This window comes from Columba livia, chromosome 17, assembly GCF_036013475.1.
Source record: "Columba livia isolate bColLiv1 breed racing homer chromosome 17, bColLiv1.pat.W.v2, whole genome shotgun sequence".
Taxonomy (NCBI): Eukaryota; Metazoa; Chordata; class Aves; order Columbiformes; family Columbidae; genus Columba; species Columba livia.
This window is the reverse complement of record NC_088618.1, coordinates 14,366,692-14,394,114: the sequence shown is the minus strand read 5'-3', so window position 1 is coordinate 14,394,114 and position 27,423 is coordinate 14,366,692. Positions and strand designations below refer to the sequence as shown.

Here is a 27,423-nt window from a genome sequence, read left to right as displayed (position 1 = left end):
CACTGGTGTGTGGACTGCACATAGCTGCGTGCAGGTGCAGCTCTACATGCAGCTGTGCATGAGTGCCTGCAGCTGTATGTGCAGGAGGATGTGTGAGCGTGCACAGCTTGTGTGTGGTTGTGTGCACAGACACACTGTCTCCTGCATGTCACTGTCTGTGTGTGCAGTGTGTGTGTGTGTCTGTGTGTGTAGGGATGGTGTGTTTGCTGTATGGGGGTGGCTGCAGCCCATGGTGCACTCACAGTTTGTGATGGGCACGTGCAGTGTGCCCATGAGCGCGTGTTTGCAGTGTGCATATGCACGGCTGTGGTTTGGGTGTGTTTGTAGCGTGTGTATTTGCGGGGTGTGGGGGGTGCACGTGTGTGTGCGGGGGCAGTGCGTGCGGTATGTGCGTTCGCAGTCTCTCTGTGTGTGTGTGGGGGGTGTCGACTGCGCAGGGTGTGCGCGGGGTGTTTACAGTGTGTTCACGGTGTGTCAGTGCCCGCTGTACACGCGGGCGGTGCGTGTGAGTGCACGAGGTGTGCGTGTGCTCGCGCTGTGCACGCGCACTGTGCGCTCCCTCTGCGCGTGCACAGCGCGCTCGTGCTGCGGCGGCTCGTGGCGTGCGTGCGCGTGTCCGTGCCCGTGCCCGCCGGGGCGGGGCGCCCTGTGCGCGCGGGCCGTGACGTGGCAGCGGCGCGATGTTGCGGGCGCTGCTGCGGGCGCTGCTGCTGGCGGCGCTGGCGGCGGGCGGCCCGGGGCCCCCCCGGCTCCGCGGGGCCGAGCTGCGGGACCTGGCCCGGGGCAAGGTGGAGGTGAGCGCGGGGCGGGCGGGCGGTGCGGGGACAGTGGGGGCGCCGCCGGGGTGACGAGGTGTCTTCTCCCGCAGACCTGCGGCGGGTGACGGCTGAACCGCCTGAGGGAGGTAAGTGCCGCCGGACGGGGGCCGGGGCCGGGGCCGGGGCCGGGCAGGGGCCGGGGCTCCCCCGCCTCTGAGCAGCGCCGGGCCGCCCGCTCTGCCCGCAGGTGAAGGCCTTCGTCACCCAGGACATCCCCCTCTAGTACCCGCCGCCGCTGCAGCCCCGCTGGGTGTGTCCACGCTCCAGGCACAGAGCCCGCCAGAACGGGCGGTGGGGAACGGGATGTGGCGTGGGACCGAAGGGGATGGAGGACAGGATGGGACGGAGGACAGCATGGGAGGGGACAGGATGGAGGCGGGATGGGGCAGGGATAGGGGATGGGATGGAGGACAGACAGGTTGCAATGGACAACAGGGTGAGACAGGTTGAGGGATAGGAGGGGATGGAGAATGGGCTGGAGGACATGATGGGATGGGCTGAGGGGTGGGATGGAGGATGGTACAGGATGAGGGATGGGATGGGATGGGATGAGATGGAGGATGGGATTGGATGAGGGGTGGAGGACAGGATGGTTGAAGACGAGGTGGGATGGGGCTGCGTGGGATATAATGCAATGGAGAATGAGATGGGTTGAGATGGGGGACAGAATGGGATGGGAGGGGGGAAAGGGGATGTGACTGAGGACGGGGTAGGATGAGGGGTGCACGGGCCTGCCCAGTACTGTGTATTCCTTAACACACTGCCCAGCCATAACCTGGAGATGAAGCACCTGCCTGGTGCTGACCCCGAGCTTGTTCTTCTCAGCCACCGATACGAGGAGCTGGAGGTGAGCAGGCACTTGTGGCACCTGCCACCACAGCAGGGACTCGGTGGTCGGTGCCCCGCAGGCACCAGGCTGCAATTCCTATCTGTGTTCAGAGAATCCCCCTGAGTGACATGACCCGGGAGGAGATCAACCAGCTGGTGCAGGAACTGGGCTTCTACCGCAAGGAGACACCTGATGCCCCTGTGCCTGAGGAGTTCCAGTTTGCCCCTGCCAGGCCTCTGCCCGCCCTGCTGCCCCACCAAGCTCCCGCTGCTGATGGCGAGACTCCCCCTGAACGTGATGAGGGAGAACACCCAGAGCTGTAGTGGGGGGTGTTGTGCTCGGGAGGAGGCCCTGCAGACACTCCCCAGCGCGTGGGGATGAGGGCATTACAGCAGCTGGGAACAGTGCTGCGGGGTGGTGAAGGTGCCTCTGCTGTTGCTCAGTGCCGTGTATTCTCTGCCCCAGGAATGCCCTGAGCAGCTCTAGCCTTGAGTAGGGGCCTTCTAGGCATTGTGGACATCCCAGGGGTCCTGGGTGCCTCTCGTTGCCTTCCCTCCCCTGCAGCCTGGCACCCCTCGCCGGTCAGGAGGAACAGCGTTCTTCCTGCTCCCTCGCCATGCCCCAAGGTTTCGCTGGCTCCCAGTGCTGTGCAGCAGCATCCTACCTGCGCGGGACAGGATGAAGCCCTCAGCAGAAAGTGCCAGGTGCTGAGGGTAGATGTGCTAAGTCCTGAGGTGGGAGAGCTGTCCCTGGGCTTTACACCCCAGCAGAGTTCTCTCCTTTCAAGCCCCCAGTAAAGCTCTTGTATACAGTTGGCTGCAATGTGTTGTCTTTCCAGGGAGGGGTCAGTGGGGCGCATCCCGCACTGCTCTGTACTCGATGCCAGGAGGAGCTGGGTACCCCAGAGCCACTTGCAGAGGTAGGAGGAGATGTCAGGGTCACAACCACTGCTAGCAAGCTGACAGACCATCCCACAGACAAACCATGCTGTTCCTGGGCCACCGCCTCTGCGGTGCAACGGACAGATGGATGAGGCACCACAGCTTGGGCCAAGCTGCTCACAGGCTGCACAGGTATGGGTGTGACCCCGCAAGTGGGTCCTGCAGTGCTGAGCCAAAGCTCAATGGCTGCGCTGGCTCCAGGGGACATCTGGTCCTTGTCTGGGAAGGGAGCAGAGCACAGCTGCACTGTCTGCAGACCTGCCTGCACACAGTCTTGGTGGCAGCATGGGGTCTTCTCCCCATACCAGACCTGAGGGTGGTGGGGGGCAGCAAACCAGCTGGTCAGGGTGGGATGCTGATGGTGCCCCTTGGCTCTGGGTGTTGTCCCTGAGCAAGAGGAGCAGCACGTGCCCCACATCTCCCCCCCGGGCCAGGTGAGCAGTAGGCCTGCGGACAGGGCTGCCAGCGCTCTCCTGGGCACTGCAGCAAATGCTGCACTGGTGGCACAAAGCAGCAGTGTGGCTGGGGAGAAGGACCCAAGGCAAAGGCGTCACCCTATAGAATAAACCTTTATTGTCTGGCTGGTGTTGGTACATGTGTCAACGCGGGTGTAGAGATGGTGGTGGAGGGGTGAGTGGCACTGAGCACATAGTGCCCTGAGCTGAGCTGGGGAGGAGAGCAGGGGCTGCCGTCCCAGCTCACTCCTGGGCCCCCTCGCTCCCCCGGGGCCCCTCGCCTCCCTGCCCACTCCCCAGCATGCGGGTGCTGCAGCCCCCTGGTGTGGAAGTGGCCCAGGGTGCACATACGCAGTGGGAAGCAGGGTGTCAGCACAGGGCCGTGGAGCCGGCCCCAGGGAGGCGGCACCAAGCAGGGCCTACAGTGGGCAGAGGGGCTTCCTCGCAGGGGCCAAGGGGCCGCTGGCAGACGCACTGCGACCTGGGCTGGGCTGCGAAACCCTGCTCGGCCCATGACCCATGCCAGCCCTGGGCCTGATGGCGCAGCTGTGCCCAGACCTCCCCGGGGACACAGAGGTGCTGCCCACAGGTCAAACAGCTCCTGGAGAACAAATAATTTAACACACTGGAGTGCAGGAGGCAGCCAAGCTGGGGAGCATCCCTGGCAGCACCTGCCTGGCCCTGCGTTGCCCTGCCCACAGGGTCAGCCTGCAGCCAGCCAGGGCAGAGGGAGCTCCAGCGAGGCAGAGGCGTGGGGTTGCCCTGGTGGCAGAGCCCCCAGCGCCAGTCCTGTGTCCCCCCGAGACCCTCCTGGGGCAAGCAGCCCACTGGCAGCCCTGAGGGCAGGGGGCAGCGGGGTGGTGGGCAGGGCAGGCTCTAGCACTGTTTCTGCTGCATGCGCAACTCGTGGCGACGCAGGTGGTTGTAGAGGGACTGCACGTAGGTGAAGACACACTTGGGATCTGGCTTCTTCCCCATGATCATCATGTCTTCCACCTCCACCAACGGCACGCAGTCCACCAGCGTCCTGCAGAGACGCAGACCTCAGCATGGCTCCGGGCCAGCTGCCCCACCCCAGGGGCTGGGATGGGGGACCCAGGCTGCCCCAGGCCTGCTGGCACTGCTGCCCTCAGCTCCTGCCCACCTCTCAGTACCCACTGCAGTCCCCTGATGCTCTGTGACCCAGCTCTCGGTGCTGGCAGCCACCCCCTGCAGAGGCTGTGCTGACCCTCCTCCTCCCCCAGCTGAGGAGGGACACCTGCCAGCCTGCCCACACGTCTGTGCTGTGGCCCTGCCCCAAACGCCAGCAACTGGACCAGCGAAAGGCAGAGGGCTCCTGGTCACTTGCTGACCATCACTCCTGCTGCAAGCCCTGGCCCAGCTCTCCTGCCTCCCATCAGCTCTGCCCAGTTCCCACACTCATGGACTCGAGCTCAGGGCACTGCCTGCCCCAGGCACAGTACCACGCGTGGGGTGGGCACTGCCCCCCTCCAACCAGCCCGGTGCTGGCCTGCGCCCAGCACCTGCAGCCCCACTGCTCTGCTGGGGTCTGTGCAGGGCCCTGCTCGAGTAGCTGCCAACCTTGGGGGTCCTGGCAGGTCACAGCTTCTGGGCTCTGCCGCTACCCCTTTGGGAGGGCCCTACCCTCACCCCCCACCCAGCTCTCTGGCCGGCAAGTGCCATCTCTCTCCCGCTCTGGGGCTCTCTAGGCAGCTGGGGAGGTTCCAGCACAATTTGGGTAGTCACTGGAACGGCCACGCAAGGCACAGAGGGGAGGCCACCTCTGCCCTTCTGCCTTTCTGTTGGAGGCTGGGGCTGCACAGAAGCAACCCTGACATGGCTGCAGCCCCCCAGCCCTGCCCAGGTCCCTCCACCCCTGCCAGGCAGTGTGGTAGGTGCCAGGGCCCACCAGGGTACAGACAGGGCAGGAGCACCCTGGGCTGCTGCTGCTGCTAACGGCTGATGTGGCCATGAGTGCCTGGGGGGACTGCGCCAGCACCTGGGGCTGCTTGGGTGAACTGGCAGCCCCTGCTGATGTCACGGCCGGCCTGGCTGCTCTAGTCCCAGGGCCACCCTCCAGCGGGGGCTGTCCCCCAATGACAGGGTGCACTGGGCAGCTCTGAGCAGAGGGAGGATCTGAATCCCAAACTGCCACCCACCACTACAACAGCCCCCACAAGCCATCACCCCCATCTTCCCAGACAGCAGTAACCCTGCTGCACACCTCAGCCTGCCAGCACAGCCCATTCCAGCCCCTGGGGCTGGCACCGACACAGCTGAGGAGAGACCCCAGCTGGTGCCAGGGCCCTGGGACACAGCAGGGCCACCAAGAGCCACACAGCACAGAGCTCCACCAGGACCCTGGTCATGCACCCTGCCACCCCAGCTCTCCCACAGGGCTTCAGCTGTACTGGAGATGATGCAGCCATGGAGATGATGGGTTCCAAGCTGATGGCCTGGCCAGCACTGGCCCCATCCAGGGATGTGGTTGTCTGAGCTCAAGGCCCCCTGCTACTACCCGCCCTGGCTCAGGAGGTGATGGCAAAGGAACAGCAGCGCAAGGAGAGCGGTTCTGCCCTTATAAAGCCATTGTTTGGGCCCCGGTGTGGTGGTGCTATGCAGAGCCGGGGGGAGCGGGAGCTCCAGCGCCAGCTGGGATGCCCCTGAAGACAAGCACAAACACTGCAAGATGAGGCAGGACCCAAGCCTTGACTCACAGTTTCCAGGCTCCCTGCTCTTGCCCATATATGAGCAGGCAGCACCTCACGGGCCGGGCCGGGCACCATGGCCCCCGCCTGGCCCCGCAACAGCGGCTGCAGCCCCTCCCTGCCGGGGGCGGCAGCCACCACCAACCCCAGGCCGGGGAGGAGGCAGCAAGGGCGAACAGTGATGCTGGGGCATCCCATGGGGGCTCACCCACACCCAGGCAGCACCGCTCGGGCTCACGCTGCTGTAGAGCAGCCAGAGCAGCACCCCCAGCTGCTCACTCCTGGGTCAGGCTCAGCCAACAGGGGAGGAAAGAGCTGTGGCAGCTCCATTCCCTCTGGTGCCATCCCCGTGGCTGGAAAGCCAACAGCCCCCCAAGGGTGATAGAGTCCCCGGCTCCCCAGATCCCCATGGATGCTCTTCTGGAAGGCCAGAGGCCAGCTGGCCGCCTCTACCCCTCTCCTGACCACAGTTTGGCCCCGCTGGCCAAAACCACCAGCGCTCGTCCCTCGCCCACCTGCTTCCCCCAGCCTCTTCCCCAGCCACGGCAGCCACTCCCTGGCCCCTCAGCCAAGTGGTGCCAGTGGGGCACGGGAAGGTAGTTGGAGGGGAAGGTTCTCACCATCGCTCCCAGGGGGGTGAAAATGGGCTACGACTTTTTGGTTTTTACCAGCCCCTTCTGGACCAGGCAGCGATAGAATTCCTGAATGTATGTGTACACACACTTCCAATCTGGCTCGCGCATCCGGACCATGTCCTCCACGTCCAGCAACTGCGGACAGTCCGCGTGCTTCCTGAGGGCAGGGAGAGAGAGGGGCAAGCCAGTGACCGCAGCCCAGTCGGGGAGGGGAGAAAGAGAGAAAACAAGAGACACGGATCAATGCAGTTCCCGTCCCACCCCCAGGCAGATGCTGCTCTGCTCTCGCATGCTCTGGGAGTGCGCGATGCAGGGACGGGAGGGCTCTGGGCACTGCCGCACCAAGGCCATTCAGTGAGATTTCAGGGGGCACAAGCAAGGGAGGGGGAGGACAGGTGAGCGGTGTGGAGAGGCGTGAGGTCCAGAGGGAAGGACAGACAGAGGCAGGGGAGGAGGAGTGAAGTGTTCTGGCACGCCGGGTGCTCAGGGAGCGGGTTCCAGAGCGGAGCGGCGCTCTATATAGCCTCTATATAGACCCGCCGGGAGGATGGGGGGGGGGGCGAGCCCAGCCCTCCTGCCCAGCTCCGCTTGGAACTGCGCGGCACAGCCCTGGTGCAGGAAGCTCAGGAGGAGACGCTCACAAGAGCTGGAGGAGGAGGAAGGACGAGAGGCCACCTGGCTTCCAGGCTGGAGAGATTGATGGCTCTCTCAAGTCCACACACTGGTTCCCCAATTCAGGCAAAAAGTCCATTACCAGGAACGCCAAGAGCCAGGCACACGGCCCCCTTCTCACTCATCCGAACAGCACCACAGCACCCAGGAGCTCGTGGGAGCTCCCAGCTCACGCCACCGCCCCAGGCACCGGCTGGGATGGGACCTCCACCTGCCCGGCCCTGCCACTGGGCAGGGTGCTGGAGGGGAGGAGGAGCAGGTGGGAGAGAGACAGAAGGAAGGAGAGAGGGGCTGGCTGCCAGCCCTCCAGCTGGACACGCTCCCATCTCTCAGCACCCAGAAAAACCAGAAGCAAAAGGGGAAGGGAAGAGACTGGAGAAGCTGCGATGGTGTTTGAGCTCCAATGACCGTGAAAGGAGGCACTTGGCATGGGCAAGCCCTGCTTCCCAGGGGCTGTGGTCCCACACCTGGCACCCCAGAACGGTATGTACTGCCTGCAGCCAGGTGGGCTTGGGGGCTGCTGCCCTGCCTTTGGGTGCTCTGCCCCACACCCAGGAAGCCCAGACCTCTATGTCCACCCTCGCCACGCCAGACTGGGTCGTGCTGGCTTCTCGTGGCTCTGTCCACGCTGCCACTGCTTTCTCCCCAGTGTCCAAACCTTGTTGCACAGCGCAGGGGGAGCGACGCTGACGGGCGCTCACCCCCAGCGCCATCGCCCCTGCCTGTGTTCCCTTGCCCCAGGCAGCAAGCAGGAGAGCTGCCCTGAGCTACCCTAAGCCCATGTGATGTCAAGAGAACTACGTACTCTGCGGAGGAGAAGGCCACTTCAAAGTTGTGGCGGCGGTTCTGAGGTGTCAGTTGGCTGTAGTCAAACGCCTCGGGGAAGAAATTGTGGACCAAGGCGCAGAAGGCCATACCATCACTCCAGCTGGACGAGAAGTTCTGGATGTCCACGTGCTGCAAGGGCAGGAGAGTTATCAAGGGGCAGAGAAACTGGCCCTGGGGACAGGGAGAGGAGGTGGCACCCACCTCATAGCCTCGGGTCTTGGCTCTGCACCAGTCCAGCAACATCTGCTTGATGCTGTTGGCATTGGTCACACAGCTGGAGGAGCGCTGTACGGCGCTGCGTGCTGGCGCGGGGTTTGGCGAGCTGTGGCAGAAGACATGGGGTGTCATCCAAGCGGTGCTCGCTGCGCCCGCGAGCCTGCCCCCGGCCCAGCCTCACCTCCCACCCTCCTTCTGCAGCTTCTCCATCATGGCCTTGCGAGCCTGCGAGGCCGATGTCTTGGGCAGGCTCTGAGCTTTCATCAGCTCCTTCTTTTTCTCAGCCTGACGCCGCTCCAGCGCAGCCAGGCTGCTCTGCCTGGAGGCACTCTCGTCTTCACGGTCAAAGATGCTGGGGGAGACAGAGACAGAGCTAAGGGGGCTGTGGGCAGCCAGGGAAGGGCACATGGTGGCCTCAGCCCGCTGTCAGCCCCGGAGCTCTGGAGACCTCTGTGTCCCTGCGGCGTGGCCTCAAGTGCAGACATCTCCATGTCCATGGAGGGAGCGATGGCGACTGCTGGACAAAGTGAGTGTGCCCCAAGGACCAGGAGGAGGCTTTGGGGACATGCCTGCACAAGGACACTGCAAGCTGGGCAGAGAGAATTTGTGCAAGCAGGAGGCTGACAGGGACTGCTTGGGGCTGATCCCAGGAAGGCACCACCGCTTACCTGCCTGTCTTCTTGGATGAGGAGCTGTAGGATGATTTTGTTTGAACAAATGTGCTATTGCCACCTGCAGAGAGAGAAAGAGAGAGGCCTTGGGCAGGAGCCAAGGGAAGCAGTGCCAGGCAGGTGGGGGGCTCTGCCCATACCACAGGCAGGGGTGGCTCAGTGGCAGCAATGCCTTTGGAGATACGCCAGAGGATGCTACGGGGAAAGCACAGTGAAAGCTCTTACTGTCTGATCTCTTCAGATAACTCGACTCCATGGTTGTGGTACGGGAGGTCTTGGTGCCATCACCTGCAGGGGGCGAGGAAACGGGATCAGCTGGGGCCGGGGGCAGCGGCATCCACAGACACCCACCGCTGTCAAGCACCCTCGCATCCACATAGTGCGACAAGAAGTCTCAGATGGTAAAGGAGTGGCCAGGGCAAGCAGAGCGGGGACAGCACAACAAAAATGCCAGTGCAAAGGAGCAAGGGAACCAGAGCATCCCTGACCCCTGCAGCAACTCTCCGCTTGAGCCACACAGGGACTAGAAGACCAGAGGCACAGAGGACAGGAGACAGGCCCAAAGTGCAGACAAGGCCCCTGCCAGCCCAATGGGATGGAGGATTGGGTAGGAAGTCACCAGAGAAGATTCCTTAAAGATCCCCAGGCAGGATCAGAGCAAGCCAGAGGAGATGCAGCAAAACAGCCCTGAACCACGGTCCTGCTCCCAGTGTGGTTAAGGCATACCCACAACAAGTGGTGAGAATGGCAGGGAGAAGCTGCAGTGGCAGTGTCAGGAAAGACATTCCACAGCCTCCCGAAGGGCCAGCACACCAGCTGTGCTGGGCAAGCAGGCCCCACGACCCCCCAGCACAGCCCATACTAGACTGGATGAGACGCTCAGTCTTGGTGACGGAGCTGCGTGCCGAGCCATCGGCTGACTGGGTGCTCTGCGTGGTGGTGGTCTCGGTGGCATGGCCGGCCCTCCCTGCCTGGCTCCTTGTCTCCTGCAGCCGCTGGTCCCGCTCCTTCTCCCGCTGGTCTGCAAAGACAGGTGGGAGCTGGTGTCAGCAGCCAGAGGCAGGGGCAGTGCACACAGTCCCTGCCACACCAGGTGTCCTGCCTGCTGCTGCCATCCACAACTGGCTCATTGGGAGATCAATATCCTCAGCCTGGCACAGCCAGGGGTGCAGGAGACCCAATGCGCCCTCCTGCTTCACCACAGCTGGACGGCCCCACTCTAGAGCCCTGTCTGCTCTACCTGCAACACCACAACCACAGCCTCAACCACCACTGGGACTGCCATCCCCAAGTACCTCGCTTGCGCTGGCGCAGCTCCCGCATGGCATTTCGGATCAGTCGCCGCTCCTCGAAGTCTGTTGTCCGATCCAGCTACAGGAGGAGATGGAGGTGAGCATCACCCCACTGCCACCAGCTTGGAGTCCCCCTGCCTTCCCCTAGTAGCCCAGCAGCAAAGGAGGTACCATCTTATCCAGAACATCCTCATCCTCGATCCTGTTCAGCTCCTCGATATTCAGCTTGCTCCTTCTCTCCAGCTCCCTCAGTTGGACCTTTTCCATGCCGTTGGGCAGCTCTGGCTCTGGTCTCGGTGCCTGGGGCTGCTCCACCACCGGTCTTGGTGCCTGGGGCTGCTCCACCACCAGTCTCGGTGCCTGGGGCTGCTCCACCACCAGTCTCGGTGCCTGGGGCTGCTCCACCACCAGTCTCGACGTCTGGGGCTGCTCCACCACCAGTCTCGACGTCTGGGGCTGCTCCACCACCAGTCTCGACGTCTGGGGCTGCTCCACCACCAGTCTCGACGTCTGGGGCTGCTCCACCACCTCTGGTTCCATCTACAAGGACACCACCACCTGACTGAACCCCTGCCGGCTCAGCCACCACCCCCATGCTGCTCGGGGTCCAAGCCCCACATCACCCTGACACTTGCCCAGTGTCATGAGCAGCAGGGACTCTGGAGAAGACATGCTACATGCGGTGTAAGAGCTCACAACCGGTGGGACGCCACAGGCATCCACAGTGACCAAGGCAAGAAGGGGAGAGCAACATCCCCCCTTGTGGCACCCACTGCCCCGAGAGGGCCCAGGAGTCTCTGACCTCCCCTCGGTCTGGCTGCTAAAACATTCCCAAATATTCCCCAGCCCCCATCACATCAGGGTGCCAGGGTCCTCCAGCGGGCAGGGGCTGCCTAGGTGCTCCAGGCTGGGCAGTGCCCAGTACCCAGCAGCAGGCAAAGTGCTGGCAAGGCCAGTGCACGCGATTAGCAGCACACGGGATTTCCAGAGAATTAAGGGATTTAGCAGAGAGAAGAGCTTGTGCAGGAGATCAAGAGCGTCCCCCGCATCCCTGCTCAGGATCTAGGCCAGCTCAGTCCCCACCAGAGCAAAGCCAGGATGCCAAGTCCCTTTCAGCACGACCCTCCAGCAATGCGCAGCAGGCAGCGGGCCAGGCCTGGAATAGGGCAGGGAGGCAGCAGAGGGGACGTGCTGGCGCAGGGCCAGAGCAGCCCCACTGCGCACCTGGCCCCCAACCTGCGTCACGCTGCCCCGGCCCAGCACCGGACCCATGGCAAAGCCACCGGCAGGAGGTGACACGTGCGCCCTTGCCACCACCTGTGCCTCACCACTGCTGTGTGCGGGCGGGGGCAGGACAGCTGCCTGCAGCCTGCCCGCCCTGCCGGCACGCCGGCAATGTGGAGCAGGCAGGCGCCATTTGTCCCCCGCAGCAGTGAGCCCAAATGGTAGCAGCTCCCGGTGACACTTTGTTGCCCGTGCACCACAGCCATAGTCCCACATTGTGCCAGGGGCTTCACCTTGGCTCCAGACACCCCGGGACTGCTGGGAGCCCCATGGGCTGGTGTCGCCCTCCCGTCCCCCCGCCAGGCGCTGCCGTGGGGCAGGGCTGCCTGCACTCACACCACTGTTGCTCCTGGAGAGGTGCAGGGTCGATTGCTGGCGCATGCTGGAGAAAGCAGGCGGATGGGCCACAGGGCTGCTGGGCTCCTCGGTGCCCTCAAAGTGGGCGCAAGGGTCCTGTGCTTCCAGAAAGAGGGTGCTGATGTCCTCCCCGGGGGGCTCTGGCCCCAGCCACAGCGCCAGCAGGTCAAGGCGTCGGCCCAGGCGCGCCAGCTCTGCGCGCAGCTCCAGGTGCTCCTCCTCCAGTGCCCGCAGCGCCCGCGCCAGGGGCTGCACCTGCTGCAGCGCCTGCTCCAGCTGCGCCTCCACCACCCCCCGGAAAGCCCCCAGCTCCCGCCGCAGCTCCATCAGCTCGGCCGCCCCGGCCTGCGCCAGCCCCTCCAGGCTGACCCCCGGCATGGTGGTGGTGCCAGCGCGCACTGCAGCGTTCGCGCTCAGCTGTCCTCTGCCCTTTATAGGGGCGTCGGGGACACCACCCCCGGCTGGAGGCTGGCCCGGCACAGCTCCGCGCCCACTGAGCTATTCTTGTCGCAGCGGCTGGGGGTCCCGCACGCGGGTGCCAAGGCAGGCGCTGGCACTTGGCAGCGTTTCCAGCCCCAAGACCAGGTGGCTCAACGAGGGGCAGCCCCACCAAGCAGCCCCCATTGGGCTGCTGCCAGTGCCCTCGGTGCCTGTTTGGGGGCGCTGTGGGGCACAGTGGGCGGGGTAGAGCCTCCACGTGGGATCAGCCCCAGACCATCACCGTGCCAGCTGCCCCATGGCCGGGGACCACCCACGTGCCCTTTTGTCGGAATGCCATCCTGCCCCTGGCCAGCACCACCCACAACACAGCGACACTGCCAGCCCCAGGCTGGTGCTGGTCTGAGGGCCTCAGTCGCCATCCTCCCATCCTGCCTGGTGAGCACACCAGGGAACCAGGTCCCCGTGCAATGGGCACAGGCAGCACCCCATCAGTCAGAGGACACGCTGCAATAGCCACTGTCCCCAGATCCCCACACCCCACCAGTCCCTCCGACTGAGCCCTACCTGGCAGGGCCGTCAGCACTGCTGCCACTGCCTCCTCCTCCCTGCCCGTGGGAGAACACCTGGAGGCAGTGTCTCCCGCCGGGCGGCCGATGGGTCCCAAGCCCCCCACCCCACCAGGCAGTGCCGCTAATACCTTAATGAGAGCTGACAGGCTGCTTGGGCCAAGCCTGCCCAAGCGCATTAGCACGGGGAAGGAACCCTGTGTGGGCAGCAGGACCCGCCAGCGAGTGCACCAGCTGCTGAGGGCAGCCCTGCCGGGCTGCGGGCACTGCCTGCTTCGTGCTGGCGAGGGCCAAGCAGAGAACCTGAGCCAGCGGCGCCATGGCCACCAGCAGTGCCATGGCCACCAAAGGAGCAGTGCCTGCAGAGCTGGCTCAACGAGCCCAGGGCCACGAGCAAGGCAGCGCTGCACTTGACATCCTGGCTCGTGTGAAGGCTGCGTGCGCCTTGCATTACCCTAGATGGCCAGGAGCAGATAAAAGCACTAAAGGGGCTGCACACATGGAGCTGCCTCCTGCACACACCAAGTCCCATTGCCTTCAGCACCCCGCTCACCCCCCAAAACAGAACAGGGGCAGGTTTTTTTTCTTTTCCAGTCGAACCCAAGAATCCCTCCTGGGTCAGGCAGGCTGGGGCTGCCGCTCCACTGCTGGCTTGAGACTGCAGAGCAGCAGGAAGCAGAACCCCAGCCCACAGCTCCAGGGCGGGTCACAGACCCTCAGGGCGCACCCCCGGGCAGGATGCCCAGCACCACAGCCAAGGGCCCTTTCTAGGACGGAAAACAGAGGAGTGGGCGGGGATGGATTTTTCCCTAAGCTGCTTCCACCCTAAAAGGTATTTAAAACAGAGAGAGAACCACAGAAGGTTCCCAGCCCACTTCCCTTCCACCTGCCCCAAATGTCTGCATACACAGCGGCACAGTCCAGAGGGTTCATGTGGCTGCGGGTTCATGTGCAGACCCTGGGCTCTCTTTGAACACACAAAAAAAACCCAACAAAACAACACCAAAATAAACCCAAGAAAACCCCAAAACCAAAAGCCAGAGCTTCTGGACTGTGCTGCCAGCACCAACTCACCCACCCTCGTCACTGTTCCCCACCCCAAACCCAGGACCCCCAGACCATGCCCAAGTGGGGCACAGCCCCACAGCACCCAGTCTCTCTGGGCACTCACCTTGATGACATTGCTGCTGACGCTGCTGATGCTGCAGACGCCACTGCCGCTGCTGGGGATGGTGGTGATGCGGATGGGGGTGCTCCGCAGCCCCAGGGTCACCTCTGCAGGGGGAGTGGGAGGCATGCAGGATTTGTGCCAGCCCAGCAGGCTCAGCCCTGCACCTGGGGAGCGGCTCTGGCCTGACTGCTGCACGCATCCTGATCAGTGGTGGGCACCGAGCTCTGACATAGGGGAAGGGCTCTGGGGACAGCCAAGGGATGGGGAAGCCAGGCCTCCTTCAGCACCCCGGCTCTACCCTCCTTCCCAAGGAAGGGCACTTTCCACAGCACTCCTGCTAGAGCCAAGACCTCCCAGTGTGAGGAACAGCCCCAGGAGCATTCTAAGTCAGGCATGTCTGCAGGCAGGGACAGATCAGACACCATGCAGCAACAGGAATGGGACAGAGCAAGACCGCATGGATTGCCCTGCACCAGGACGTCAGTGGGGTCAGAGCATGAATGTGGGACAAAGAATTGGGCACGGTCATAGGGATGGGACATGGGATGGACCCTGGGCAAGAATGTGGCAGGACACTGAGGATGGGCACAGGCTGTGGGGCCAGACAGTCTCCCAGTACTGAGATGCCCTGAGCAGGCTGAGTGTCCCTGCCAAAGGGTGATGGCTACCAGGAAAGCTCCTGCCCACAGCTTCTGCTCTTCTGACGGTGCTCACCCTCTGCTCTGGGCCGCCAGCACTCAAATGCCACTGCTGCTGGTAACACATCCCATCAGCGTCTGCCTGGCTTATTGCTACCCACTTGGCCATTGCTGCCCACTTGCCTGCTGGTTTCCACCTGCTCCCTGGTGCCCACCGCCCTGTCAGTGCCCAGCTGCCCACCAACACCCACTTGCTCTGACTGCCCACATCATCTTGTCAGGAGCACTGTCCCATGGCGTCCCTGCCAGCGCCCACCTGCCTCACGGTGCACACTGCCCTGCAGCGCCCACCTTTCCCAGCCCCACCTCCCTGAGCGATGCCCACTCACAACCATCACCCTTACAGTGCCCACCTGTCACGCTGCCAATCTTCCCCACTCAGTCTCCTGACAGATGCCACCTGCCTGCACCACCCGTCTCCCTCATCCCATCCCATGGATGCCCCTGCCCACACTGCCCACCTTACCCGCCCGGTGCCCACCTGCCCGCTGGCCGCCGGGGGCGGCCACGACGCGGGGCGTGAGGGGCTGCATGCGCCCATCCTTGATCTCGATGGTGAAGTAGGTCTTCATGCCGTCAAGGCCAGGGCTGGCACCGGGGCGGGGGCCGGCGGGGACCGGGGCCGGGCGCTGCTCTGCGCCTCCGCCGCTGCCGGCCCGCGCGTTTTGAGCGGGCCCCGGCGGGGCCGTGTGGGGCCCCCGCTGCCATTGGCCGGGGCCGGCCCGCCCCCCCGCGCTGCCCGCCCCCGCCGCGCTGGGGGCCGGTCCCGGACCCGTCGGGGTGAAGCGCTGGGCGCGCTCCCGCACCGAGGATGCCCGCGGCGGCCCGGCGGGGCTCGGCTCTGCGGGGGACAGGCACGGTGTGGTCACCAGGGCTGCAGCGACCTACAGGTGTCCCCGCCATGCATGCCGCACCCCCGTGCCCGGCCCCGCACAATGCATGCAGCGCCCCGGGGTGCCCTCTACCGTGCCTCCTGCCCTCCCTACCCTCCCCCCCCGCCCCCGCGCCCCGAGGTGCCCCCACCATGCATGCTGCCCCCAGGGTGCCCACCACACATGCAACACCTCCGGCTGTGGTGGCACACGCGCTGCCCCACTCCCAGGGCGCCTGCAGCCCTTCAGAGTTTCTGCCCCCGCTTCTGCTGGGGCCTGGCTGCGCGTGCACGTGGGTGGGGAGGGATGGGTGCCGGGGAAGGGATGGGTGCCGGGGGAGGGATGGGTGCCGGGGGAGGGATGGGTGCCGGGGGAGGGATGGGTGCCCGGGGGGAGGGATGGGTGCCCGGGGGGAGGGATGGGTGCCCGGGGGGAGGGATGGGTGCCCGGGGGGAGGGATGGGTGCCCGGGGGGAGGGATGGGTGCCCGGGGGGAGGGATGGGTGCCCGGGGGGAGGGATGGGTGCCCGGGGGGAGGGATGGGTGCCCGGGGGGAGGGATGGGTGCCCGGGGGGAGGGATGGGTGCCCGGGGAGGTGGGCAGCCAGCAGCCAGCCCCGCTCAGCCAGGGGCATCCTGCCACCACAGAGCTCGGCGCCTGCCTAGGCTCTGCTGGGGTCTGGGAAGCAGAGAGAGTGGAGGCAGCCACAGCTGGGACCTTACCTGTGCGGCCGGCTGGGCGTGGAGAGGAAGGTGCTTGCTCCCACCGGTGAGTGTTCAGGCGAGCCTGGGTCCCCGCTATATCCTGGGTGGGCACCGCCACTTGGGAAGGGACATGTCAGATATGCAAGGAACAGGACAAGGGGGGCAGAGGGTGAGTGTGGCATAAGGTGCTGTTGCCATCCCCACCCCCCTACAAGCACAGCACCCTGGGGTCCCCCTCCATGTCACCTCACACTCCCCAGAGCATAGTGCCAAAATGCACCAGCACACACAGACAGCTGGCACTGCAGGGCAGAGCCAAAACTACACCGCAGAGGAGGGCAAGGCAGAGGTGGGGCACTAGTGCCACAGCAGGGGCAGCAAGTGGTACCTGGGGTCTGTGCCAAGAGATTGGGATCACCCCTGCACCTGCCAGGCCCTGGCATAGCAGAGCCAGCCCAGGATTGCCTCTGGAGAGGAGAGGGGGCTCAGTGGCTCAGCCCCCACCCATGGAGCAGACAGGCACCAAACAGGCAGCACTCTGGCCTGGGGCTGGAGTTGCTGGTGCCCAAATGGGGGGCTCAGCCTTTCTCCAGGACCCAGATTTGAGACCCCGGGTGAGGCAATGGGGGTCAGGTCCTGCACACTTCCATCCACCCCAGGGCTGTGCCACACTGCAGTCCGCCACCCCCTAGCATCTCCCCAGGGCTCCTGCCTTCCCAGGAACCAGCAGCCCATGGGGCTTCTTGGAGGAAGGGGACCTCCACCTGCAAGAGCAGCCCCAAGTGGGAACCTTGACCCTGAGGGCAGTGAGCTGCTTTGTGTTTCCCCCTTCCTCCCTCCATTTCCTCCCAGAACAGCCGTGGGGACAGTTTTCTGGACAGTAGGAAGAGGGCAGGTGCTGGCCCTGCCATCCCTCAAGGCTGTGGGGAGGACCCAGAGGGTGCTGGGCCCAGGCGGGCCAGCAAGCACAGCCCCGGGGGGTGGGTCGGGGCCAGCAGGCGGACGGCTCCCAGCCTTATTGGGACAAAGAATGCAAAAGGCCGGGGTTTGCTGCAGGCACCAATTCCCTTTCATGGCCCTGCTGCTGCCCAGCCCAGAGCTGGGGGATGGATAAACAGCCCGCGACACCTCATTCCCCCAGCACCCAGCCGGGGCAGGCACTGTACGGCCAGGTGGCAAATGGCCACCAGCTGGAGATGGCCCCTGGCCTATCTACATCCTGCCCTCACATTTCTGCCCCAGTCTGTGTGGGCATAAGTCACATCCCCAAGACTGATGCCCTTCCCTGCACCACTGGGATGTGTGTGCCGCAGAGCAGGCGGGCAGTGGGGGTCTCCTGGGACAGCTCTGCCCAGCTGGTGGCGGGGGGGCCAACAGCCCCAGCACTCCCTCCCCACGGGGCTGCACTTACCCACGGGTGGCTCCCCGTGCCTCCCAGCCGGCCCCAGCACCTGGCCACGCAACCCAACACCAAGCTGCAGGGAGGAAAGAGGGCAAATCAGTCAGCTGGGGGGGGGCACACCCTCCCCCCCCAAACCTTCATGCCAAAGTGCCTTCACCCATGGGACCACCAGCCGCTGGTGACAGGAGCAGTGATGGCCCCAGCCTGTGCCGCCAGTCCTGTACCTGACTGCTGGCACCAGGCTGGCACAGGTGGGGCTGCTCCACCCGGCGGCTTTGCCCTGCACCCGGCTCCTGGGTGCTGGCAGGGCTGCCCGGGCTCCCTTCCTTCCAGGCTGCCTGGTGCTGGCCTGTGGGCTGGGCAGCACCCAGGGAACACAGCTGGGCCCGCTCTGGCTCCTTGCCACCATCTTCAGGCTCCGGGCTGGGCTCTGGGGGCAGCTGCAGCTCCGGGAGCACGAGGGTCCTGGAGACCACAGCTGTGGGAAAGAAGAGACGCTGTGCACGGGGGAAGCCTGCTCCCGTGGACCCGCCAGGCGCCCAGCTCCCCTGTCCGCACCGCTGGGATATGCCGTGCTGCCCTCTCCATCCTCCCGCCCCTGCCCGCAGCTGGCCCAGCACTGCTCCCGCTCCAGGCACACACCCGGACAGGGCTCTGCCACCAGCATTTGTGGGGACTCACCCTGGGTGCTGGGTTTCTGGGGGTCTCCCGCCTCCTGGCTGCATAGCTCCTGCATTCCAGCCGAGACGTGTTCCTGCTTCACTGCATCATCTGGCTTGTGGGCCTGGGGAGAGCAGCGAGTGAGCACAGGGCCAGTGCCACTCCAGTCTCTGGCCAGGTCACCCTGTTCCATCACTGACACCTGGCCATGAACATGCCGCAGGCCGTGGCCTCTTCCCATGCCGCCTCGCCTACATGCTGCCGGGGATGGACAAGCTGCCCCCTCCACAGAGGTCACTGCAGGAGTCTGGCAGGTGAACAAGGGTCCCCACACCTGCTGTCTCCAGCAGGCAGTGAGGGGGACGTCATGTCTGCTCAAGCGGGGGATCTAAACCTGGTGCTCCTGGCACTCCTCTGTGTGGGGCTGATAAGCACCAGTGCATGGAGCAAGGAGCTGGCTGTTGGGACGCTCTCTGGCTCCTGCCACAAGTATACCAGCCTTGTCTAGCATGGATACCAGAAGGTGGGAAGAGAGGAGAACTCCTGCCCAGTGCCCTCTGTCCCGTTCTGCCCCCTGCCCCAGGGCTGCATGAGGCAGACAGTACCCAGTTTGGCATCACTCTGTCCCTGCCCGCAGCACTAGCAGTTCTGTTTGGCAAAAGATGGGATGCTCTGGGACCACAGGCAGGTGACAGGTGTGTCCCTGACGCATGCCTGAGCAGGGCCAGGGTGTCTGGGTGTCACCAGCGATGGCACAGGGTGCAAGTCCTGGCTCTGCCAGTGCCTCCAGCAGCACTTGCGGGCTCCAGATGCGGAGGTGACTCCAGAGCAGGGGGAGGTGGAAGGGGTGCACAAGGGAAGCTGGACCCAAACCCAGGCACCACTGCAGCCATCTTTTAAGGGAAATGGTGTTGTGTTTGGAGTAATCAGCTGAACAGAGTGGGAGAGCCCTGCCAGCTGCTCAGCATGGCCAGGACTGGGAGCAGCATGCCAGCACATCCAGATGGGGAAGACAGACAGTGCTGAAAGGTGGCACAGGGCCACAGCCCCAGGGCACACAGGCAGGAAAACTGGGCTGAACACAGGTGAACGTGGGTACCCGCACCTTCCTTCTCAGCTTCTCCCTTCCACATGCTCTCTCCCAAAGAGCAACCCCACATGGTGTCTGTACAGGGACTTCCTACTGTCACAAGAGCCACAGTCCCCTGCAGGGTCACCACCGCTGTGCAGGAAACCCAGGCTTGTCCTTGTTCCTTCCTGTCCTGCCCACTAGCTCATGCTTCCTTCAGCCATGGCCGGTGCGGACCAGCCTCGCTCCAAAGCGAGCCCCGACTGCTCAGGGGCCAGCAGGAATAACCAGCAGGGGCCCAGGGGGTTCAGAGTTTCTGCCTGCGCAGGAGGACTGATGCACGCAGCTGCCACAGGCAGGATGAGCGGCTGTCGCCTCCAGAGAGTAGCATTCCTGCAGAACTGCTGTGGGGAGGGGGGCACCAAGTGCACTGAGGGGCCTGCAGACCCCTCACTCATAGCACTCGCACTCAGGCTGCATCCTCAGGGAGAAGCCCAGAAGCAGCCAGACCTGAGCCCCCAGCCCTAGCTCACCTCTGCTGGGGCCACACTGGCATAGCCCAGCTGCATCCCCCATGTCCCCAGCTCCACCTGCCCTGGTCCTCTTGGGTGGGCAAGCCCAGCATGCCTGGGGCTTTGCACATCAGGGAGGCAGGTACAGGAGCTAAAGGGAAGGGTGAGGAGGTCTTTAGTGGCCCTGTCCCCCAGCAGCACCCTGCACACTCACCGCTGAGCCTCCAGGTTCCTCGGCAGGGGGTTGTTCTGCAGCTCCCCTGTAGCTGCTCTCCTCTGGCCCAGCCAGCGCTGACTGCTCTGCATCATCCTGCTGGCTGCTCTCCCCACTCCCGGCTGTGGCCAGGGGCTCAGCACTGCCCTCGCCACAGCTCTCCCTGCTCCCAGCTAGGGCTGTCAGCTCTGTATCGTCCCTCAGGCTGTTCTTCCTGCTCTCGGACAGGGCTGGCGTTTCAGCATCATCCCTCTGGCTGCTCTTCACATCCCCAGGCACAGCAGGGCACTCACTGCCGTCCCTCTGGCTGCTCTGCACGTTCCCAGCCAGGGCTGCAGCTGGATGGGAGCAAAGGTGTTTAGGAAGGAGCTGCCCACATTCCAGACTCTCTGGGGTAGCCGTCCTGGGACACAGGGACAGTGCCTCACCTTCAATCTCCTCAGCCCGCAGCTTGCGTATCGCAGCTCGGATCAGCTTGCGCTCCTCGTACTCACCTGCCGCCCGCAGCTGCAAGAGGGAAAGGCCCAGGAGAGAAGAAGGGTCAGCCTGGCACACAGTCAGTCCCAGACCACAGTCAGCCATGGCACACGGTCACTCACCAGTTTTGTCAGCTCCTCCACGTCGGTGATGGCTTCGAGCTGCCGGGACAAGGCAGCCAGGGCTGTCTGCTGCTCCTCCTCCAGACGCCGGGACCTGTGTGGGGGTGAGAGTGGCCAGCCGGGAGCTGCCATGGGTGCTCAGGACCAAAGTCCTCTCATGGGCAACAGCACATTCAAGCAGCGTACCCCACCCGCGGGCCAAGCCGCTTGGTGTGGGGCTGCTCCCACCCTCTGTGCAAGGTACAGTGGGGCCAGGCATCAAAGTCACCATCCCCTGGGGCAGAGGCGGGGGCGAGCAGGACCCCCACCCCACGCCAGACTCACCGCGGCCAGTTCTCCTTGTCGTCCTGCCGGTGGCTGCCGCGCTCGGGGCGGAAGCGCTTGGATGCCAGCGCCTCCTCGTCCCGCTCCAGCTCCTGCCGCTGCAGCTCCCTGATAGCCGAGCGGATGCGGCGCCGCTCAGCCAGGTCCAGCGTTGCCTCCAGCTGGGTGCGACAGGGTCGGACTCAGCACCAGCTCCGGCCACTGTGGCCCCCAGCTCAGCCCTGGTGCCGCCCCGTGCTGGGCTGCCCACGCACCATACAATGGGGCCGTCTGTCCAGCGGGGCCCACGCACACAGTGCCTGCTGCCCAGCACTGCCTGGCCCCGCGGGGAGCGGGCATGGCCCCCCTGAGGCAGGATTCCTGGACCAGACATGGTGAGGTGGGGCAGTCACAGTGGCACTGAGATCTCCAGGCACGTGAGGAGCAAGGAGACAGGGGCAGCATGGCGTGAATGCCCATCGGTGGTCCACGCGGCACCCAAAGGAGGGTTCCCCGCGGCCCTGCCCCATCACTCCACCAGCAGAGAGACGAGCCCACCTGCCCATGCCAGCCCCTCTAGCAGCAGCGGGGGACAGCAGAGCCTGTTCTCCCGCCACCCCCACAGCAGGAGGTGCTGGTTGGAAGGGTCCCAGCACTCCCCCAAGGAGGGCCCCCCCGGATGCCTCCCCACTCTCACACAGTGCTAGAGGATGGCTGGCAGCTCTCAGAGCCAAATCCATGAGCAGGATCTGTCCTAAGTCAAAGTCCAACCCCCTGTGAGCGGGAAGCACAGCTAAGTTCTTCCCACAGCCCCGCCACGAACATCTCATGGGTGCTCCTCAGCCCACCTGCCAGGGGCACCCAGAGTTGCTTCCCCTCTTCCAGACCAGATCCACAACCCTGCCACCAGCTCAAGTGCCTCAAGGCAGGCCAAGCATAGCATCCCCCACACTGGAGAGTGGCAGAAGGCAGCCGGATCTGCAGGGAGAGGCCAACCAGGGCAACGGTCCTCCCACTGTCCTGCTGTGGGACAGCGGGACTGACCCAGCACTGGGAACCCAGGAGGCGATTTCCCATGGAGCTCGTTAAAAATAAACCCCATGACCCACAGCAGCTGCTGTCAGCGTCAAGCACTGGCATGCTGGGAGCAGCTGCGGCTGCACCGCGGGACAAGAGCATCAGTCCCCTCCCAGCCCCACAGGCCACCGCAGGGCCACCACCAGGCCACCCATCCAGGGTCTTCAGGTTCCACTGCAGCAGGAATCCAAGGTTGTTCTCTCAGCCATGCCCAGGCTGAGCAGTGCCAAGGGCTCTAAACCACCACCTGCAGAAATCCCCTGTACAGAGCCTCCAGCAAGGCCATCGCCCTTTGCTCTCCCTCCTTGGAGTTTGGGGACCAGAGCAGGATATTTCCATCCCAGTTGAGCTAGCAGGCACACAGCCACCACGTACAGCCCCAGTGGCAGCCAAAATCATGGTCCTCCAGCCCCTGCCAGCCTCAAGACCCCAACAGCAGCATTATCCTTCCCCAGCTGGGAAGACCCCAGTGTGATGCTTGGCAGCTGGGGCCGCCGACCCCCAGGAGGCTCCTCCCGGATAGCCCAGTGCCTGAGACACACACAATATTTGGGGCAGCTGCATGAAGCCAGGGTGCTCCCTCCTGTGCCAGCTGGCAGTGCCATCCCTCCCGGCACATTGCGGCCACAGCAGCACAGGAGCGGGCCGGAGCCAGGGCCTGCCGCTGCCGCCGCCCCCCTTGGTGTCTTGTCTGGAGCTGCCACCTCCACTGGCACAAGGGCAGGGAAGTGGCCGGGAAGAACAGGGGGATGTCAGGGTGGAAATCAGCCCCTCCATCCACATGGGCCTCCCGCTTCCCACCTGAGCTAGTCCTGCCTGCCCTGGGGCAGCCGCCGGGACGCTGCTGCAGGCAGGGAGGGACCTTGGCTGCCTGGACAAAGGCACGGAGACAGGGCCTGTCCCTCTGCAGCTCCAGCAGAGACCGCGGCCACCCAAGCTGGCCAGGAAGACCAGCTCCACCATGCACAGGGTGGGAGCGATGGAGCCTGGTCCAGCAGATGTCCTGTGGCAAGCACGGCTCTCCCCACAGCCACACAAAGGACACGAGGACTGAAAAACACTCCTGTGCCGCACACCGGCAGGCCGAGGTCCCGGCCCTTCACTCAACAAGCTGCTGGTGGTGCAGCCCCGGCAGCTGGGTCAGAGCAAAGCAGGGGTGGCAGCAGCTGCAGAAGCTGGGAGTGCTGGGAAAGGGTGGACACGACAGGACACCAGCCCTGCGCACCCCAGAGTAAGGGGTGGCACCCACATACTGCGTGAAACCCACCCGCCAGCTTCAGGGTCTGCTCTGCCCAGGAGGCTCCAGCTGGGACCTGACCTGCACCCGGGTCTTGGATGGCTTCTCCCTGTGGTACAAACAGCAGCAGGACAGGAGAAAGAGCTTTGTCCCAAGCCCACGTCAGCAGGGAGCCGGGATGAGGCAAACGAGTGCCTTTAGAAGCTCCATGGCCAGCGGCGACGGGGAGCGCGCCGGAAACCACAGCTGGAGCCAGCGGGTGGGAAGGGGCCAAGGGGCCCAGCGCTGCCGGCACAGGCAGGCCCAGGGATCGGCACATGCCAGGGCCCCAACGGCCCTGCCCAGCCAGCAGCAAATTAATGGTTACGAGCAAACGCCCGCCTCGCACACACAAAGTGGCTTTGTGAAAAGGGTGCTGGCAAGGCACCCGTGGGCTGCTTTCCTGATGATGCCCAAGCACAGCAATGTTCAGAGCCCCAGCACGGCTGGCAGCTCCTCCAGGAGGGCTGTAATTAGCCCTGCATCCATCCGGCTCCCCAGAACAGCTGAGCACAGAGTCCTTGTGAGCCTGGAGCACGGCCACAGGGAAACTGCTCTGGGGACAGGAGTGAAGCACATCAAGCATCTCCTGTAGACACAAGCTTCACTGCCACCTTTGGAAGGAGCCACAGAGACAGCGGCTGCCTCCCAGGCAGAGGAAAGCAGGAAGGATGGCTGGGTGACAGGAGTATGGCTGGGACACAATGCTTCTCAGGGCCATTGAAGCCCTTCCCAAAGGCCACCAAGTGTAAGAAGAAGGGGACCTCATGGCCACGACTTTCCTAGCTCAAGCCTGCCTTGCTTCTGCCTGCAGGAAGATTTGCATCTTTCATGTCTAATTAACCAAGGTGGGACCTGGAGGGGCCAGAAGAGGGGAGCATTGCCCAGCCCTGAGCCAGCTGACGACAGCCTGGAGCTCAGCATAGCTCCAAGCACTCAAATGACGGCCTGCTTCCAGACACCAGCTAAGGGCCACCCTGCAGTGCCATCTACCCTGTTCCCTGCAGCTCCCTCCCTGAGCTTCTCCAAGCCCCTGTTCACCTTCATGCTGCACCACAGGTTCATCCCAACTGGCCTCCCTGGGACTGCGGCAGGAACCGCATGGATGCCTATGGGAAGGAGTTTGGCAGCAGAAGCTCCCGGGCAGCTCCCAGCCCAGCCAGCATAGCAACGGTCCCGGCACGGAGGCTGCAGGGACCTGCTCACATCCCCCAGACTCCTTCTTCCAGGACACCCAGGGACACCACAACGCTGCTCTCAAGGTCTCTCTGGGAGAAGGGAGGAGAAACAGCCCAGAGTTAAATGCTGGGGAGGGCAGAGGAGCAGGGAGGAAGCGGTGGGAGAGGCAGTTTTCCCTTATATGGGCTAATCCTCTTCCAGCTGAGCGGAGCCAAAACCTAACCAGAAAGACAAATAATTCCTTCCCCGCGTCATGTCAGCTTGGAGCAGGCTTTCCCCGGCCTGCGCCACACAGGCACGGGGAGACTCAAGCCACAGCAGGGTGCTCTGGGGATGCAAAGCCCCAGACGGTCCAAGATGAAGCCCCAGGGAGACGCGGTGCTTGCCGCGCGGGTACGATCCTCCTCTGCAGGCCGGCGGGAGATCCAGCTGCACCACAAGCTCGACACCCACCCCATCACCGCTCCCAGGGCTCTATCTCAGCCCAGAGACCTCAGCTGGGACACGGCAGAGCCAGAGCACTGACAGGACAGGGGAAACCCAACCACTAATTCCCACTCCTTCAGGGCTCCCCATCGGCCCTGATGTCACCCCACAGAGAGTGGCGGGCTCTCAGCCCATCAACAAAGGGCAAGTCTGCATGTTGTCACCCAGAGCAGGCTGAGGGTGCCACATCACGAGGCTCTGGCAGGGTAACACAACCCCGATGTTGACCCCCTGCCCACAGCACGGCGCAGCTCCCGCGTCCCGCCGATGCCACAGCACCCAACTCTTTCCTGTTCCCGCAGAAGCACCTTCCCGGCTGACTCAGCTTCCTGCCGTAACCATTCCCCAGCACCCGCCTGGGCCACCCCAGCAAACCCTCAGCCCTGAGCCTGCCGTGTCCCAGAACTGGAGGGAAGGGCAGGGCTGCCCAAAGCTGTTCAGCACTTTGTAAGGCTTCCTGGCACAACAGCCCTGGCGGAGCAGGTCAGAGCCCAGCACACACAGTCCCACATCTGGGACACACAGGCACTTGTCCCCCACGAGCCCACCCAGCCCTGGCAGCTGTGAAGTCAGGGCTCAGCTCCAGCTCGGACTCCAGGGGGAAGAAACAGAGCAGGGAAGCAACTTGGATGTTGCTCCAGGAGCTGCCACACAGGAGATGCCCAGCCATGAGGGCACGGAGCCTGAGGAGCAGCCCCTGGCACCGCAAAAGCAGAGACCTGGGCCAGACAGCAGCTGGCACTGGGACAGCGGTGAGCAGGTAGCTGAGCCGGCAGCAGGAAATGTCTCAGGCTGGAGCCGCCAGCCCAGGAGATGGAGCAAATGGACAGACATTACAGGCTAAAAGAGGATGTGAGCAAAGGGCCAAGTGTGGCCAACACGGGAGGGCCAGAGTCTCTGGAGCCACTGGGGCAGGAGAGGGGCTTGTGCTAGAGCCCAGGCGTGCCCAGAGCTCCGGCCCAGGCCAGCTCGGGCCCCTCCCGGTGCTGCTGCCCGGGAGCCCCCAGGCACCGCGGCAGCTCCTTGCCAGCCTCCCCATTCGCCCCCAGCCTGATGTCCAGCGCCGGCTCCTCCATCCGCGGAGGCGCAGACGGGCCCGTGCTCCCGGGACAGCCACCACCTCCCCTGCCCTGGCGGGGCGCAGGGAGCCGGGACACCGCCAGCCAAACACCGACCCGTGCCCCCGGGAGCCGCCACAACCGCCATGCCCCGGCCCTGCCCGCCGCGGGGACTCACCAGCTTCCGCAGCGCTCCCTCGTCCATGCCGACGAGGTTGTCCTGGGACATCCTGCCTGCCCGCCCGCCCGCCGCCGGGGCCCGCCGCTGCTGCCGGCCGAAGGCTCGGCGGCGGCCGAGACAACAAAGGACGGCCGAGGCGGCGCGACCCCGCACTCGGCTCCGGCCCGGCCCGCCCGCGCTCCCGCCCGCGCCGCCACCGCCCGCCGATTCCCGCCGCCCCGCCCCGCCGGCTCCGCCCACGCAGCGCCCGCCGCCGCCATTGGCTCTTCGCTCCGGACGGTCCGGCCCCGCCCCGCCTGGCCCCGCCCCGCTCGGCCCGAGGTCCCGGTCCCGGCCCGTGGGGCTGAGCGGAGCCGCCGCCGTGCCCCGGGCTCCCTTGGGCCTCACGCGGAGCCCAGGGGCGATGCCGCGGGTGTCCTGCCCGTGCGGTCCGTGCCGCGGCGGTCGGGCCTGGCCCGGCGGGGGTTCCACCCCCCGGGCGGTCCCGGCGCAGCCTTTCGCCACGGCTTTTAGCAACCCGCCAAATGTGAGCGCTGCCTGCAGAGCGGCCCCGCGTCCCCCGCCCTGCCCGCGGGCGCGGAGGGTGGGGTGGCAGCGGGCGATCTCCTCCGTCGGTCAGCCCGCAGAGCCTGCTTGCTTCAGTACCTGCCGCAAGGGCCCCTGTCCGCACGGGTCCTGGGGGAGGTCACACCGTGGAGGGCGCCCCTGCACACTGTGTGGGGCTCATGTTCGCCTCTTCCTGACACCTTCGCAAGATTCATTCCCAGGGCTCTGCCAGACCCCGCACCCCGCAAGGGCTTCCTGGGGACATGGCTGTGTTGCCTCACATATTCCCAAGCAGTTGCTCACACTCAGGAGCTGCTCATGGTGTCCTCAGCCCTTCCTGGCCCTACACCATCCCACAGGACTCTGGTTTGGCCCATACCTCTCTCAGTCTGTCTTCTGCTGCCCCAGGACAGGGTATAAATACTCCTCTACCACTCCCAGCAGGCCCCATCTCCCGGCCAGGAATGGGAGCAACAGGGGATACAGAGATTTAGAGAGGTATACATTCCTCCAGGCTCCCGTCTCATCCCAGATGGCAGTGCCAGAAGGACATCCAAGCCCAGGTGTCAGGGTGAAAGGAGGATCCTGTGGAGACCCCAAGCTCCCCATCTGGGAGGCTGCAGCTCAGACTTGGTGGGGTTCAACCTTGTTTCTGGCAAAGGCCAGTAGACATCGCTGGAAAGGACCAAGCCTGGCCAGCTCTG

At 64.7% G+C, this 27,423-nt stretch overlaps 2 protein-coding genes across 12 annotated transcripts; one reads left to right on the top strand and one right to left on the bottom strand.

The window, feature by feature from the left end:
• Positions 1 to 584: 584 nt before the first annotated feature.
• On the top strand, positions 585 to 3,168 carry SELENOM (selenoprotein M). 2 transcript variants are annotated; one of them, XR_010466845.1, is made up of 6 exons: positions 585 to 794; positions 869 to 904; positions 1,006 to 1,040; positions 1,587 to 1,665; positions 1,758 to 2,351; positions 2,486 to 3,168. XR_010466845.1 is itself a non-coding variant. In XM_065034022.1 (5 exons), exons 1-5 carry the CDS (start codon positions 681 to 683, stop codon positions 1,968 to 1,970), a joined length of 477 nt encoding a protein of 158 aa, XP_064890094.1. In that variant the 5' UTR covers positions 585 to 680; the 3' UTR covers positions 1,971 to 2,458. The 2 variants fall into 2 exon arrangements, 1 of the variants encoding a protein (XP_064890094.1); XM_065034022.1 differs by lacking the exon at positions 2,486 to 3,168 and having other exon boundaries at positions 1,758 to 2,458.
• Positions 3,139 to 26,368, bottom strand: SMTN (smoothelin). Of its 10 annotated transcripts, XM_065034007.1 has the most exons (22): positions 26,171 to 26,357; positions 20,938 to 21,098; positions 20,614 to 20,707; positions 20,443 to 20,521; positions 20,015 to 20,352; positions 18,241 to 18,343; positions 17,784 to 18,037; positions 17,569 to 17,632; positions 16,176 to 16,274; positions 15,049 to 15,423; positions 13,885 to 13,988; positions 11,686 to 11,802; positions 10,237 to 10,605; positions 10,069 to 10,144; positions 9,636 to 9,794; positions 8,999 to 9,061; positions 8,771 to 8,834; positions 8,284 to 8,454; positions 8,088 to 8,208; positions 7,864 to 8,015; positions 6,372 to 6,543; positions 3,139 to 4,070 (listed from the first exon to the last, which is right to left on the bottom strand). In XM_065034007.1, the coding sequence occupies exons 1-21, from the start codon at positions 26,219 to 26,221 to the stop codon at positions 6,399 to 6,401; spliced, it is 3,159 nt and encodes a 1,052-aa protein (XP_064890079.1). In that variant the 5' UTR covers positions 26,222 to 26,357; the 3' UTR covers positions 3,139 to 4,070; positions 6,372 to 6,398. The 10 variants fall into 10 exon arrangements, with proteins under 10 accessions (XP_064890079.1, XP_064890081.1, XP_064890084.1 ...); XM_065034009.1 differs by lacking the exon at positions 6,372 to 6,543 and having other exon boundaries at positions 26,171 to 26,368; XM_065034012.1 differs by lacking the exon at positions 11,686 to 11,802.
• Between the last annotated feature and the right edge of the window lie 1,055 nt (positions 26,369 to 27,423).

What these genes read in the sequence shown, in the direction of transcription:
- SMTN (XM_065034009.1), bottom strand. Translation starts at nt 26,221, where the DNA reads ATGTCCCAGGACAACCTCGTCGGCATGGACGAGGGAGCGCTGCGGAAG. An exon ending in AGGAACCTGGAGGCTCAGCG is followed by an intron (nt 18,344 to 20,014) that starts GTGAGTGTGCAG and finishes TGCTCTCCCCAG; the next exon opens with GCCCACAAGCCAGATGATGC. An exon ending in TGAGCGTCTCATCCAGTCTA is followed by an intron (nt 9,062 to 9,635) that starts GTATGGGCTGTG and finishes CGCCCCCTGCAG; the next exon opens with GTGATGGCACCAAGACCTCC.